At 40.3% G+C, this 16,756-nt stretch overlaps 1 protein-coding gene across 4 annotated transcripts in view; it reads left to right on the forward strand.

Annotated features, from left to right (window-relative positions):
• The window catches only part of POMT2 (protein O-mannosyltransferase 2), a 33,432-nt gene that overhangs the window by 3,868 nt on the left and 12,808 nt on the right, over positions 1–16,756 (forward strand). For all 4 annotated transcript variants that reach the window (XM_053378503.1, XM_053378493.1, XM_053378513.1 and 1 more), the window contains exons 5-15: positions 168–276; positions 1,142–1,301; positions 2,644–2,750; positions 4,244–4,326; positions 6,088–6,197; positions 7,315–7,381; positions 9,149–9,218; positions 9,851–9,929; positions 10,926–11,077; positions 14,743–14,834; positions 15,260–15,336. In XM_053378503.1, coding sequence (XP_053234478.1) covers positions 168–276; positions 1,142–1,301; positions 2,644–2,750; positions 4,244–4,326; positions 6,088–6,197; positions 7,315–7,381; positions 9,149–9,218; positions 9,851–9,929; positions 10,926–11,077; positions 14,743–14,834; positions 15,260–15,336 — 1,106 coding nt within the window. The remainder of the gene's footprint in view (positions 1–167; positions 277–1,141; positions 1,302–2,643; positions 2,751–4,243; positions 4,327–6,087; positions 6,198–7,314; positions 7,382–9,148; positions 9,219–9,850; positions 9,930–10,925; positions 11,078–14,742; positions 14,835–15,259; positions 15,337–16,756) is intronic.

Consider the following 16,756-nt stretch of genomic DNA (forward strand, 5'->3'; position numbering starts at 1 on the left):
GGGCGAGACACTTTGCACGTAATGAGTGAAAGCAGCATAGCTCATTTTGTACATTCTGATGTGTTCTTATTGCAATAAGATTATGCTTGAATAAGCATTGGAAAAAACAACAACTTTTAGACTGTTTTTAGAACAACAGTTGATATGGTTTTGTCTTATTTTTCCAGATACAGGTTTCATTACACTCTCTCAGTACATTCTGCTAGACCCCATTCTGATGTTCTTCCTCATGGGAGCTGTGTTCAGCATGGTCAAGCATAATTCCTGTGCAAACAGGTAAGGTGGCAGCAGTTTTTCAAGTATGTGGCCCTTCACACTTGTGTCAGAAGATTTAATTATATGTTTGTTTTGCATTATGTTGTGATTTTTATCCTGCCAATCTGGCTCCAAAGGGTCCTCAGTGTATTCAGTATATCATAAAACAACTCAAAACAGCAATAAAATCCATTATTAAGAAATAAAAGCACATAATATATAACATGTGAAACAACACCTAAAAATGTAGGACATGGCAGACTATTGAACAAAGAAGGTCTCTCCCAAGAAGCATCATTTAATAATACCATAATGTACAGGGATAGTAGTTCAGTGGACTGGGCAGTAGATTCCTGTATTCAGGAGCAGAGCCATACTCAGTATGGTAGCAGTGACTGGCATTAACGTACAAGTGATTGCCCTCCCCTCTAGTGTCACATTCACAAATAACATGCAAGTACATTTTAGTGTACATAGTGCACATAGTGATGGCTCCAAAAGCTAGGGCCCTGTCTGCTGCCTGATGTGGTTATTCTGAGCCTTCTGGGCTATTGTATTGACCTTTCTTAACAGCAGGAGGTTGCCAGGATAGTTTTCTTTCTGTGTGATGTGCTTGATCAGTTGAATTGCTTTAGATCAGATTCTAGCACTGCCTCATTTTTAGGGAGAGCGCTTCAAGAACAGGTGAGAAATCATTTTCAGCTTGAAGGCAACATGCCCTTCCAAACAAGGGGGCAAAAGTGTTTGGAACAAGGAAGGTAAATGTGTTCTGTTTCTCCATTGGAGATACCTAGGTATAAAGCATATCCTGCCTTAGATTTACTCCAGGGATCTCTATTAAAAAGTTTATTATTCCAACAGGAAGTTTTTAAAATGTGTTTTTCAGACCCTTTTCTGCTCCCTGGTGGTTCTGGCTCTGTTTGACTGGGATAAACCTTGCTGGTGCAATAGGCGTGAAATTTGTTGGCCTTTTTGTAGTACTCCTGGTTGGACTGAACACTGTTTGTGATCTCTGGGAGCTGCTGGGAGACCTCAGTCTCTCACTGGTGAGTGTCTAGAATTTTTACTAGCTTTCAGTGTTTGTGGGGAAATGCATCATGAAAACATTGTACAGTCGTACCTTGGATCTCAAATGCCTTGGCTCCCAAACAAATCGGCTCCCAAACGATCAAAACCCGGAAGTGTGTGTTCCGGTTTTCGAACAATTTTTAGAAGCTGGACATCAGAAGCTGTGCTGTAGTTGCTTCAGTCAGCCAGTAGTTACTGTATTGGAGCCAAGTGATGACCATGACAGAACATATTTTAAAACTGTCTGACAATCTATGTAAAGCTTCCTTCTGCATTACACATTAAAAGATTGCTATTGTTCATTCAAGGAGACTGTTGCCCCCTGAGTTGTTCTTGTTTTCATTTCCACTTTGCACTGAGCAGCCTAGAATTAAGTATACACTATAGAGTTCTGCAAATAGTTTTTTATGAGAAAATGCTGCTAGATAGAGGCCTTTGATTTGCTGTATCTAATGTGCTGTAATGGGAAACCTGAAGTTGTTTTGACCTTCAATATGACAATACAGTTCATAGTCTGCAGATTAGATTTTGGCATACACAATGCATTATTTCTAGTTACCGGTTTAGAGCTGTCCTTATGGGTTTTGCAAGCTCTGCAGGTTGAGCTACTTTTCTGAAGATGAAACTTCAGTCAGTTCATTTTTTCACAAAGAGGATTTTTTCCAGACTTAAATAACTTGTCAAGGTAGCAGCTGAATTCAGCAGTGGGCTTAAATTATTTTTAGCCTGCACTTAGAAGTCATCAATTATGACACAGGCTGACCTTGGTGATAAATGCTATTAAATCTGTGTCTCATTAGCAGCAAGGAAATTGGCTTTTTGCCATCCATAATGCTGTTTATTCAAGCCTATCTTAGAGGTGCTATTATTCTTCTGGGGTCAGCTTCTCAGATTGTTTGAAGTTACAAAATCCAATTTATTCCACCTACTATCCTTTCTATATAGGGTAAACATTCTTTCTGCTATGAGGTTTGCCTCTCCTGGTTTAAATAACTGTAGTCCAAAGACAAAGAGTATCAGCTTCTGAAAAGGTCTGCTTCTAATGTCAGGTCAGTTAATTACATTTGAAATAGGACAAATTCATCTTCCTTAAGTCTCCTGCCTGCAGATGGCTGCAGTGTAATTAGAGTTGCGCCATTGCCAGCAAAACTCTATGAGTCTTAACAATATGCAAATAAATGCACTAACTCCACAAGAGGAATTGATGGAGTAGCCAATTCGTGCAGTCCTTATTGCTTGCTTGGTTAGGTGTACTCAAGAGATGTGTATAAAGAAACCTGCCTAAATGGTGCTGCAACTGTTCTGAATTCTTTGTTGCAGGTCACTCTGGGGAGGCACTTCCTGGCTCGTGTGCTCTGCCTCATTATGCTGCCCCTTGCTCTCTATACTGCTATGTTTGCTGTTCATTTTGCAGTGCTAAATAGAAGGTATTTCTCCTCACTTTTCTGTCAGAAAGAAACACACATATGACAACATTAGCTCAATTCAGGCAGTGTGCCAAACCATGCTTAAGGAAGCTTAACTGAGAAACCATAATTGGCAATTGGCTAGCCAGTGGGTTTGAAGCTTGAGGGTATTGCTAGCCATTGTTCAGATTTTTGGCACAATATTTGAATTGACAAACATGAAAGCAGACAAGCTCTGTGTTCTAAACTATGGTGTTGTTTGGTGCGATGTTTGAATTGAGCCATAATTCTAAATAAGTTGTATTTTTATGCAAGGCAGGCAAGTCATGGTAATAGCTGTTTTAGGAATTTTACATGGTGTTCCAGCTCTGTTTAGTTATGCCTCAATACAGAGGTACCTTGGGTTAAGTACTTAATTCGTTCCCGGGGTTCATATTTAACCTGAAACTGTTCTTAAGCTGAAGCACCACTTTAGCTAATGGGGCCTCTTGTTGTCGCCGCGCTGCCGGAGCACGATTTCTGTTCTCATCCTGAAGCAAAGTTCTTAACCTGAAGCACTATTTCTGGGTTAGCGGAGTCTATAACCTGAAGCGTATGTAACCTGAAGCGTATGTAACCTGAGGTACCACTGTATTTAACCTGATCCATGTGTGCATTAATTTCTGTGGAGTCTTGAGTGTAGACCTGTGTCTTCACACATGGTGGCTTTATCATCACTGACCAGTTAGTATTTGAGTGACAGGATTAGGCATGGTTGTTTCATGATTTTGTTGTGGACACTTGCCTACCTCTTATGTTACATTGTCCTTTACTAATAAATAATGGAAAGAAGACTGAAAAGTGATTGTTTGTTTTTTTAAAAAAAATCTGTCACACTTTTCAACAAGTGGTATTAGCCAAAGTACTTGAGCCAATGTTGGCTTTGTGATTCACCAGTCAATTTTCTGGGTGATAGGCATGTTGAATTCAGTGGTTTATTCTGTGTATGACTTTGCTGGATATTGGTCTCTGTCAAATACCACTGAGCTTCTAAAATGACAATATTCACCAAGCTTCTGACCACGGTATTTACTCCCATTTTACTGCCTAGACCTGTTTGTCATGCTTAAGAGTAAGCCGTTAACCCCACTAGTGAAGAAAAGTGACGGGCCAGTAAAGTTCTAATCCTGCAGGTCAGCATGCAAGTTTGAGGTACATGCACAAGTCGGGGGGGGTGTTTTAGGAAATACTCAACCAAATATCTCACTGAAATTAGGCTTTCCTCAGGATAGTTTACTTGCATTGTACTTGGGCACAATTGATCACTTAGTTGATGTAAATCTGAAGGTAGCTGAAGGTTGCTTGTGTGTCAGCCAAATGACCCAGATTTTTGTAGACATCAAAGGAAATTGGGAATATCCTGTGCACTAACAGGCCAGTGCTGTTATGTTTCCTGCTTATTAAATTATATGCTTAAAACTCTTTCCATTTGTCTCCATGCACGCATAATTTACATACACTTGTTTTTTCCCTAGTGGGCCTGGTGATGGTTTTTTCAGCTCTGGATTTCAGTCTCGGCTGATTGGAAACAACCTTCATAACATGTCTGTTCCAGAGTGTGAGTATCTAGATACTTGAGGGAACCAATGCTCTAATGAACACTCTGTATCCAAGCAAACAAAAAACTCTCCTGTGTTTTTAAGAGAACATAGGGTGGATGCTCAAGCAAATGCAAAGTATTTGTCACATGTCTTTTTGCTCTTTAGTGTGTTTGGAATGGTGATCTGAACCGCCTTGGAATTATTTCTGAACATTTTGATCTTTGTCACATTTTGATCTTTGTGGGTTCGGAGTGGAAAGTTTAGAACTGAGCACAAGTGTGGCGGAAGCATATAAAATGCATAATGAGAGAGTTGATGGAACCTCAAAAGATGCAAAAAACAGATGAATGGAACAGTAACTTTTAATTATATATTTCTGTATTGGATTAAAACGAGTTGTAGTTCCTGGCGCCACCTTGGAGAAATCCTGATCTGTTAAACTAAATTGGCAGACTGTGTCTGAAACCAGTGTAAATGTGTGTCATCTTGATTCAGTAGTCACATGCTAGTGATTTCCCAACTGGCATCTTTTCTTTGTAGGGTGAGACTGTTGCCTAACAGCTATTGTGCTACCTGAACCATTCTATACCCTCTGGTTACATTAAATAAGTGGCACTTGGTTACCAGTACAGTTAACAGAGTTTTGGGTAAATGTGGACCCCTGTTGTTGGGAGGTGGGAGTGGAGAGAGGCAGTGATAATTAGGGGGATAAATTGTTGTCACTGCACCTCCTTCACTTCAGCCTATGAGCTAAGGATGTGCTGTCAGAGTGTTTCTTCTGTGGTTATTTGATTCCCCGCTCCCTGCACAACAGGAAGAAAAAGCAAAACATCTAGAAAGAATAAGAAACATGTGATTTAAAATCTGCAGAAATCAACAGGAATATTTGGGGGCAGGTGGAGTGTGTGGGTTTCTGATGTTTTTCCAAGAAAAGTTGGCTGTATCTGCAAAAACAAATTCTGGAATTATTTCACCTAATTAATGAAGGCACATATATTTTTAAAATGCTGTTATCTTCTTAAACCTAAAAGATTGGGTGGACTATTCTGAAATAACGTCTTTGAATGCCTCCCTCATTGCCTCAAATTCCACATCTTAAAGTATCTGCTTCTATATGTATGAGAATTTGATTTCCCAATGGATTTTGCAAATGATGATAAATGATACTGCAAGTTGTGTTTTTTTTAAAATTCAAGTCAATGTGGACTAGTGAAAGTTCAACTTTTCTTGAAATAGCATCTGCAGTCACATCAGACCATGATGGCAGCCACATGATGATTCTGTGGTCGCAGCAGTTTCACAGCACAGTGGAATCTTGGTCATGATTAATGACTGTATATTCCGCACCCTTGTGGCTGGTTTTTTTGCAAGCATTTCCAGTACACAGGTGCCAAAATGTTTTACTTACTCGCAAAATTATACACCGCCCTCTCCCAAAACATCATGGTAGTATATAGCAACATAAACACATTTAAGCAATCATTAAAATGACTGGCTATTTGGGACATTTTAGATAATTCCATAGGCCTGTTGCCATAAGAGAGGGTCCAAGAGGTGTCTGAAAGTAAGAAGAATTGGGGGGGGGGGAGGATGCCTGTCAAATGTTTGCTGCAAGAGTGTTCCACAGCATGGGACCAGTAACACTAAATGCTCAACTCCAAGTGAAGGCTGTTTGCACCTCTGTAACACAGAGGACAACTAACAACACAACTTATTTGTGTTCCATTTGCAATACCGTCGTAGGTGAACCACCTTAAACCATTGCTCTCTTCCTTTAGACTTGGCGTATGGCTCTGTGATAACAATGAAAAACCTTCGTATGGCAGGCGGATACCTTCACTCACACTGGCACCTGTATCCTGAGGGTGTGGGAGCACGGCAGCAGCAGGTCAGTGAATTGTTGGAATGTCACATTTTGCTGGTGTTGCTGCAAGTATGTGACTAAAACACTGGAAAGGTATGTGTGCATGTTTGCTTTCGAAGTTGGCAGGTGTATAAGCCCTTCCTGTGTTGTTTTCAGACATGGGAGTGCCTTGCAGAAATACTTCTAGATGGCTTAGAAGTCAAAATCTGTCTGAGACCTGTGCTGTTTCAGCTGCTTCATGTCCTCTTGGTACAAATAATGGTTGTTTCATGTTCCTCTCTTGCTATGGATTTTTCCCAGCATCTTTGCAGCCTGAAAGCCTCGTGTAGTGCTTGAGGAGATCTTGTTAGTATTATCGGTAGCTACTAGTCTTGATGGCAGTATCCCTTTGTATACTCCTCACTAGGGAACAACAGCAGGAAAGGGCTATTGCACTAATGCCCTGCTTGTAACCTTCCCAGAGGCATCTGGTTCGCCAGTGTGGTGAACAGGAGGCTGGGTTATGGATTATCTAGGCTTTTCCCCTGTTCCCATAGGTCTTGTATCCCTTGCTTACAGGACTGGAGTAGTTCACACAATCATTCGAATACAAGTCTTCTCCAAAAGCACTTCCATCATATGGCAATGATATTGAGCCCAAGGAGTCCAGGGTGAATTCTTAGGAAGACTAACACAGGACAGGGGTGAGAATAAGGCAGGGAGCATTGCTCTGGACTTTGGCAGTATAGATTCCTGGTTCCATGTATTTCTTAATTCAAATAGAGTTGACTTCAAATATTATATTGTATCACAGTTGTGTGCACAACACATTGATGTAAAAGCCTATGTCCAGCACAGAAATAACGTCACTTGGGGGGGGGTGAAGTGTCACAGAGTGGAAATAACACCCCCAAAGTCAAATATGCATCTTGGCTCATACATGGATTTGACTTCTTTGCATTAAAAATGCAATAAATCATAAAAGCAGTAACTATTCTGCTATTCACAACTGCAATTGCTTTGTGTGTGTGCGTACGCATTGGTTACAAACCTGGGTCATTCAGAAATGCATAGCATTGCCTTTGTCTGTAGTGAATACACAAAGACTAGACTGCTTGTATTTTTGAAGGGATGGAATGCAATGACTTCTCTGTGCTTCTAGGTCACTGCATATTTGCATAAGGACTTGAATAACTTGTGGATTATAAAGAAACACAACTTGAAAGCAGGTAACTTGAGAACAAAAGGGTGTAATATGTAACTGTTTTTTTCCTTTTTCAAGATAATTGATCTCCCTTTTCCTTAGGAGTTTTAGTTTCTTTTCTAAATCTGAGGGATTACTTTATTGGTTTGTTTGTTACATTTATATTCTGCCTCTCCTCCTGTAAGGCATTCCAAGTAGCATACATCGTTTTCCTTCACTTATTGTATAAACTGGGCTGTGTTTGATACCCCTCTGAGGCAGCATATTCAGTGGTGCATCTCTTTCTTGCTGAAGGTGCGTGGTCCACTGGGTTCTGGGTAAAGGGGAGTGTGGATGCCATTCTATGCCCTTTCATGCCTGTGGTCTTGTCTGTGACTATGGAAGTAAGGGGAATGGCAGCATCTACTTGTTCTCAGGTCCTGTGGACTTGCCTGTCCTGAATAGGTGCCAAAAGCACAGAACATCAAGATCTGTCTCCTAGTGCTTCTTTGTGAGTCTTCTCAAGACTGCCTTGGAGGGGCACACTTGCCATTTCTGTTTATTTTTATAATTCATTTTTTACATTCATATCCACCTTTCTTCTGAGAAGGTGAAGGTGGCGTACATAGGATCATAGAATTGTAGAGTTGGAACGGACCAACCACCTGCAATACAGGAATCTTTTGCCTAACGTGGGACTCGAACCCATGAGCCCGGGATTAAGAGTCATATACTGTACCGACTGAGCTATCCCAGCAATTCATGCTTTCTCTTCCTCCCTATTTTATCCTCACAGCAACCCTATGAAGTAGGTTAGGCTGAGATACTATAGCTGGCCAAAGGTCACCTGAGTGAGCTTCATGGCTGAGAAGAAATTTGAACTCTTGTCTCCCAGGTCCCAGTCCAACCACTCAAGTGAACTGTCTTGTGCCATGTCTAGTGGCAAATTAGATTTGATATATAATAAACTCAGTTCCTTATTGTGAGGAGGTCATTATACAAGGTTTTTGCAAGCTTTTTAAATAGTCCAGTAGTGCAAGGTTTTTGCAAGCTTTTTAAATAGTCCAGTAGTGCTGGAAGACAAGTTTTGGAGCGCATGCCTCTTGGTGGCATGGGCTAGATGAATTGGATAAGCATTTGAGGTTGTGTTTTTGGGTAGTGGCAAAGCTGGCCCATTTCAAAGTATAAAATAAAATGTGGTGCCTCCTGATTTAATCCTGTGGTGCATTTACAACATAATACTCCCCTGAGAGATGCCCAGATTTATCTCTGCTGCCTGCTGTTTCATCAGTTTAACAGATGGTTTATATACTTTCAAATTGAAATATATTAGTGAAAAATTAAATAGTAGTTACCCTTTTGTATAAAAGTTTAAACACAGGAGACACAGATCCAAGTTAGTAGTTGTGTAATCTAGCTGAATTAAAGTCTGGTCAGATCAGAATGAAATATTTCAAAAGGAAACTTGTCTTTAGTGCTGAACATAGCTCCTTGTTCATCTTGCTGCTTGTGGCCACAGTTTGAATGTTCAGGAATTTTAAAGTTTTTCTAACACTTGCATGCTGTGGCATCCTAGGAAGAGTGCTGTCTTACTGGCGATACATTTTGTTTGCTGTTAGAGAAGCTTTTTATCATAATGATAATGTTGGAAAGTCATTGGAAATATTTCAGGGTTGTTGTTTTTTGTATTTGAACTAGAGATGTTGGAACGATGATATTTTTATGATGCTTTCCTAGTTTATTTGATATTGGCGTTCTTACATCTTTTCCATTAGCCTCAGATCTCATGCTGTGACCTCTTCTGTTTCACCAGATCATTCAGACGCTTCCCTCCCTGTGGAGTTTGTAAGGCATGGAGACGTTATCCGTTTGGAACACAAAGAGTAAGCTGTTTAGGAAATGTGAGGAATGCTAAAGGCCTGAAGTAGCAATTCTGGTTGAGTATGGTAATAGATATCTGGTCTGCCAGTAACTACACCATGGTTAGAACAGACCTTGTTGATGACTCTCTCTTCCCCTGATAGTCTTTGAAGTGCCATTAGATGCTCTTTATTTACGCTAAGAAATTAACTTCACTAGTATTCCTGGAATCTGCTACCGTGAGAGAGAATGTGGACCTCACTGTAAATAGTAATCTTGACGTGCAAATTTTGACAGAAACAGGTGGCAACCATTTTGAAAGGGGGTTCGGTTCCCGGCCCCTGTGCATGTCAGCGGAGCACACATAAGTTGGCCCCACCTCGTTCCACCCCACCCAACCCCCATTCTTCTCCGCCCCCATCCTGCCCTCTTCTGGGTCCAGAAGGACCCGCACATTGGCAATCGCGTGTCATTTGGACATGCCTAAAATGGTCACCGCCTGTATACTTGGCATAACATCTCTATAGTGTCACCATATTCAATTGTGTTGAAGATTACAGAAAATGTTTGAATCAAGTTTTAATTGAAATCAATTTTCAGAGCTCAAACTTTTCTAGGAATAAAATCAAACAATGTGATTTTATTTTAACTTTAGGACTTCTAGAAACCTGCACAGTCACCCTCATGAAGCCCCCTTGACGAGAAAGCATCTTCAGGTCACTGGGTATGGCATAGTAAGTGAACAAAGAGAAAACTTGATTCTGGCCTCCCTGGAATATATTCCCAGAACAAAGGGTTATTTCTCCTTTTGGGGTTTTCTTTCTTTTAAGCTGCTCAAAATCCATGATTCTTTCATAAAGAACAGGAAGCTGCAGTGTGAATTTTTAGCTCATATTAAAAAACAACAACAGTGTATGAAACACTTGAGATTATTGGAGAATACTGAGAGTGCCTCACCCTCATATAAACTACAGTGATGTAACATGAAATTCAAAAGCCTACCTGTGCCAGCGCTTGACTTCAAGGAGTTACGGCTCTTTAAACAGCATGACTGAGTTTATTGTCTTCTGGACTTGTTATGACCTATTGGTGTCTAGGTTGAAGGATGTACAACCATTAACCTTTATGAAAAGATTTTTTTCTTTCATTCTTGAGGCGAAAAATTGTATTGTGGTAAACCTTTTCAGCAGTCAACTAACAGTTCTGTGTAACTTTTTAATCCAAATGTGGGGTTGGGAGTGGGGGAGCAGCAGTGCAGTTTATTTATTGGCCATAAAAAAGTGGAGGCAAAAAGAGCAGCAAAAACATTGCAGTGTTTTGCATACCACAGTAAACCAAACTGTGGTCTACTGGGACAGTGCTGGCTCACACTCACTGTGCTGCTGCTTTTAACACAGTGCAGTATGGCAGCTGACACAAGTTTTGACATAGCATGTTACCCCAGATCGTGGTTAAGGTGTCTCCTCCTTAATTATGATCTGCAACCATAAGACAAGCCTTGGTTAATAAACCAAGATGATCAAGGTGGCTAGAGCAACTCCCCTATGAGGAATGGCTACGTACTTACTGCTGCTGTTTGGATAGGGCAATGCTGAAGGTCCTCATTAGCTCCTTACAAGTACTGCTACTGCCTTGAAGCTTCAGAAACCGAATTCCTCTCTCATTCATAATAGCTCTTCTTTGTCTGTGTGTCCCCCCCCCCTCTTTTTCTTGGTGTGCACGTTTCCTAGAATGGAACTGGAGACTGCAATGATTTCTGGCGAATTGAGGTTGTGGGAAGAAAGACTGGGAAGCGTATCAAAGTGCTACGTAGTCGGATCAGGCTGATTCATGTGGCTACAGGTTGCCTCTTGGGTTCAACTGGGAAGACGTTGCCAAAATGGTAAATATCCAGGAGTCATTTTTCATGGAATTCTTGAGCCTGAAGGGACCTCCAGAGCAAGGCAGCACATATCCTTCTTGATTTCCTCCTTTTTAATATGTGATTCAGTGCATTTGGGGCTGCATCGTAGAAAACACATGCATTGCTGAAGGTTCTTCCGACGTTTGAGTTTGGGATGATTTAAAGTGAGTGCACCGTGTCACATGCAGCAGGAACTGCAACATTGTCTTTACTCTTTGGCTTTTGTCACTTGAGATATATATTTTCAGGATCCACGCTGTTCTTGTGATGGTAATTTGTTTTAAACTTTTTAACAATGTGTTTTGAAATTGCTGTAACCTGTTCTGGGACCTTATAGCGAAGGGCAGGTAAGAAGAAGAAGAAGAATTTGGACTTGCTACCTCACCTTTCACTCCCCTTAAGGAGTCTCAAAGTGGTTAACAATCTCCTTTCCCTTCCTCCCCCACAACAAACACTCTGTGAGGTGAGTGAGGCTGAGAGACCTCAGAGAAGTGTGACTAGCCCAAGGTCACCCAGCAGCTGTCTGTGGAGAAGCGGGGACATGAACCCAGTTCACCAGATTACGAGTCCACCGCTCTTAACCACTACACCACGCTGGCTCAAAACATGCACATTCCTTCCTGCTGCGACTTGGATTTGAACTGAGGTTGCTGTGGCCACAACACAGAGTACTAACCACTATACAATCACGGCAAGCTATTTAGGAAATAATAACAATCATAATAGTAATAAGACAAGCCACATTGCAAACAGTTCACTGTCAATCCAGCATGGTAATGAGTTCTTTTCTAGTCCCAAATATGGTTTTCTGTCATATCCCTGAGTATGAGGAAAACACATCCATAAAATCTTTTCAGAATGTGTTTGAGAGCATTTCCATGCCATCCAGTGTTCTTTTCCTGATTGTGCTATTCATTATGCCTGCAAAGTATTCCTTTATTTATCTATCTCACACGGCTGCCCTCACTTGTTAGGGATTATTATAGCTATTATTGTTATAATCCCACCTTGTGGTCACCAAACTGTCAAAGGATTAGCTACTCTTTTCCCACTTCACTTCAACTCTTACACCCATTTACTTATTTGTTCAAAGCTATTTTCCCTTCTGCCACTGTATATATTTAAATGACTGGTTAATAATAAACCTCAGATCACTCACCAGTAAAAAAACAGTGCAGGCACCTCTTAAAAGTAGAACAACAATGTAATATGCGTTTTAGCTTTGATTAACAAATAATAAAAATGAAGGGTTATGCTTAGTTTGAAAGGCTACCAAATAATGAACTTAACTTGGCTACCGTTACTTTAAAATAACTGTTTATTCTGCCAGGTTACTATGTTACTGCCACTTTAAAAAGATACCACTGGTAGAACCATTTCCTCCTTCCCCATTTAAACGAAGAGCCAGTTCCCTAAGCCTCTCCAAACCGGTTAACTCTTTTAATCACTAGGCACTGAGGGTCATGTTTATGAAACCTTTTCCTTGGCCATCATGCTCTGAACACTCTCAGGCTTCAACCCAGACCCCTGCCAAAGTCTTTAGCAGGACACAGCAACCACATTTACCTCAGGCAGTGCACAGTGCCTGCAGACCCTTGGTTTCTAAGTGCCCTCTTGGGACCTCTCTGGCTCAGTGGGGCGAGGCAGAATGTCCCCTGTATTGTTCAGTATAGCCCCATATCTGTCTGCCTGTTCCTTTTTGAGCACAGTCTCGTTTCTTTATTAAGAAATAGGACAAAGTAATTGAATATTAGGGCTGAAGCCCAAATGTTGCTTATCTTCTGTCCCTCAATTGTGCTGCCTTGTAGGTGTTTGTTTACTATAAAAGTCCTCAATTAATTAGGATCCTAAGATAAGTTAATTTAAGGAAGTTTTCAGATGGAAGGATTTTTGCCCCGTCCTTTTCCCTGTAGCCACCTGCAGCCCCCTTTCCAGAGGTTGGGGGGGTGACCCACCTGAGCAATGTAGAATCAGGCATGTGATATAGCAGGAGGAGAAGGCAGGAATCTTAAGTGAATTTCCTTAAATTAATTTGCCTTTTATATCCTGTGTGAGAGAAAGCATTAGTTAACTTCTAGCAGTCATTTATTTCTCTTTTATACATAGTATTCCTTAGCCATCCTTCTTACGAGTTTTAGTTGCCATGCAATTGTCTGTACTAAAAGCTTTGTAATAGCAGAAAATTCTCCTCTGAAAATGGCTTATTTACTTGCCAGTTCACATGTTTTGAACAGTCAGTATAATTGCTTTCTAACAAAAAGGATCAATGGACTTTTTTGTTGTGCAAGTTGCTAGGGAAGAGCAGGTGCGGGGAACAAAAAGCTCTTCTGAATGCTTTGGCTGTCCTCTGCCTGCACAATGGTGTATATGTGTGCTTCGGTCTCTATGTAAGTGGATCTACTTGTCAAGGCTGAACTCGTAAGGCTGTCAAGCCCGGACATCTTTTAGCTAGAAAGGCAGTTAACCTGAAACCATTGTGATAATTGAGCATTAGAAAATGCACTCTTTCATTCCAGGTCATTCCACTTCAGGAACCAGCAAACTAGCAAGAGAACAGTGTACTTAGATAAAACCAATTTTAAAATAGTTTAACAAGACATATAAACACAAGAAACAGGGGAACCGTTGCCTAGTAAAGATTAAATGAGTGTGAGGAGCAGGGAGCATGGTTTGGTTTCCAGAGTATTCCTCATGTAGCGAGAGCCTGCCTGTTACCGCATATACAGTTTACTATTTCCCCACTTGACAGCAGATTGTTCCTCTTAGTAGGGTCACCATAGATGTGGGCTATCCTAGGTCTGTTTGTCACACTTTACAGATGTAAAATTATTCCCATGCCTTTGAAAGGATGCGTGAGTCTTCCTTTGAAATGGGGGGTATACATTTATGGCATCCTGCCAAATATGTAAATCACCAAGGTACAGTTTCTAAAGCTTTTCTTTAAAAAGTGTGAGCTAGATGCATATTGCCAATTCTAATCATATAACTTGTTTCTTCTATATATTTTTTAAGGCTGTGTCCAGTTCTTGTGTAAACAAGGCCACTGTTTGAACTTAAATGTTTAAGTCAGTGCTTTTTTTCTGGGGGGATGCAGGGGTACACATACCCCTAAACATTTTGTGAATCTAAATTTGGCCTCATTGAGGGGCAGTATTTCAATATGAGTAGGAAAATGAGAGTACCACTATATATATATATATATATATATAAGTTATGCAACTAGAACATAAATGTATTTATTTATGTGTGTGTGTATCTATCTTAGAGGATGGTGTGATGATTTATTAATTTTATATACTGCTTAATTGCCAAGGTGGCATCTCAGTGATTTACAAGTGTAAAACACACCTAATTAAACACACAAACAATTTCATCAAAGCATTAAAATAAACATCCACAATTAAAATATATCAGAGAATAAGCCCATTAAAACAGCACTACAATTACAACAGTTACAACAGCAATTCAACATGCCTTTTGATTCCCTTAGATTGTCTTTTGGTTCAGTGTGAATTCTGAAAGGCCAATGTTTCTGTAAGAAAAGGGTCTCTGACACAAAGAGATGTTATGGAATATGAATGCAAGTTGGGATAGACAAGTTCAGAAGGTTTATTGATGACTTACTGATGGTTCTTGTTTCACAGGGGCTGGGAGCAGGTAGAAGTCACCTGCACTCCATATCAGAAAGAGTCTCCTAATTCTCTCTGGAATGTTGAAGATCACATTAATCCCAGGTGTATGTGATTGAATATACCTTTATGTCATCAAAATATTACGATTTCCCCTCCCCTTCCTATTGCTTGTCGATTTTGAAGAGAGAAAGCTCCATAAAGCAGTTGAAGCAAAATATTAAGAATTAGAATTACTGAATAATTTCCCCAATGGCTGGATTTGAGCATGTCTTTGTTATACTCACAAGGAAGCTTCTTGAGATTCTAGTTTGACATTTTAGTGCACAGCAGGAAAAAGTGGGGGAAAGATGGCTTTTTAAGGTATCATGTTGCATGTGTTTATTGTCCTTTTTAAAACAACAACAACCACCTTCTGACCTTTGCCCGCACCTGGGACCTAATGTAATGCAGAAGGAATGTCTATGTATCATTAATGTATGTACTTAATCAACATGTGAGATCCCACTTTAAACTGTCTTCTTTTCCATAGTGCCCAATATCAGTTTGGATGTTCTGAAACCTTCCTTTCCAGAGATTCTACTGGAGTCTCACATGGTTATGATCCGAGTAGGTAGATTGGCTTGGGTTCCGTTCTGTTTGTAACTTTCTTTCCTTTGTAGAAAAACACTCCTTTTATTTCTGCGTTAACTGTGCCAACTTGGGTACTATCTGGAATAGAAGAAACATTATGGGGTTCAGCAGGTTTATGTTTAATAGTGCAGTTCTCAAGACATCTTGTGTGATTATTGAGGGCATTGTGTGAATCTCTGGCATCCATCAAATATGGGGAAGACTGTGTCAATAAATGAAGGCAGATACATACTGTGTGTGCTATTGATAGTATGCTGATATAAGTAATAAAGCCACACATTTTTAAAAGGTATGTGCAGCTCTCCATTTTTCATGTGTGCGTGGGAATGCTTAGGGGTGAAGGGAAGAGCTGGGCCCCTGGAGTTTTGTGTCCAGACAGCTCCTCTCCATTTGAGACCACCAGTTATCATTGTGTCCAAGATTTTTGTCATCCTGATTCTGACTGAGAGTCAGATTTTCCTGAGATGTTAAGAAACGTCCTTGTGTAGGCGTAAAATTTATCTGAAGCTGTCAAACATAACAGCTGAAGAAATAAAAAACTAGTATTAACTCTCTTTCACAGCAATGCTATTAATACGTTCCTCTCGACAAGGAAGCTATATTATTTATATTTGTTGCTTTTTCTAAAAAGCAGTTACCAAAAACAACAACAACAACAACCCAGAACCCTCAAAGCTTCCCACACTGATATTGTTAGAATAATTCAATTTAACTAAACTAAAGATAGTTTCTTTCCAGAGTGAAAGCAAACCTGGTGGGATCTTGTGGGAGATTTCACAATAAAGGATTGTAGAGTTCTTCTCTTCAGGGAGGCTTCTAAAGCCTTCTCCTTTGGATAGTGATCTCATTAAATTCTGTTGTGTGAAAGTTTTTAGGCTGCCTCCACTAGAGGGCAGTGTGAATATATTTGACAAGAAATAGAAGTTCATGTGTGCACGCATGAACACAGACTAGCTTTTGAGCAAATGCTTGTTAATGTCATAAGGATTGCCAAAGGTCCATCAGTTCCAGCATTCTGTCTCCAGTGGTGCTCTGCCTGATGTCCCTGCAAAGCTCTCACACACACAGGGTTATGATAACCATCTCTTGTTGTTCCTCCCCTCTGAGACAGAGGCTGCCTAGAGAGAACATACATTTGAAGAAAATATTTTGCAGGAGAAAGAGAATTGTTCTTGTAAACATGAGTGTCTGTCTAAGGCTGTGTGCTCCAGCTCCAGCAGCCAGATATACATAATGGTTTTTAGCTAGTTTAAATTAAATGACAAAGGCCCTCAATGTACAGTCTGGCTAGAATATAGGTGGTTAACTGTGAACTGTGATAAATAATTAGTATATACCCTTGTTAGACTCCTGCCGTAGCCCTTCCTGTAGATACTGAATAAAATCAAGTTTTGCA

Source organism: Podarcis raffonei, chromosome 1 (assembly GCF_027172205.1).
Source record: "Podarcis raffonei isolate rPodRaf1 chromosome 1, rPodRaf1.pri, whole genome shotgun sequence".
Classification (NCBI taxonomy): domain Eukaryota; kingdom Metazoa; phylum Chordata; class Lepidosauria; order Squamata; family Lacertidae; genus Podarcis; species Podarcis raffonei.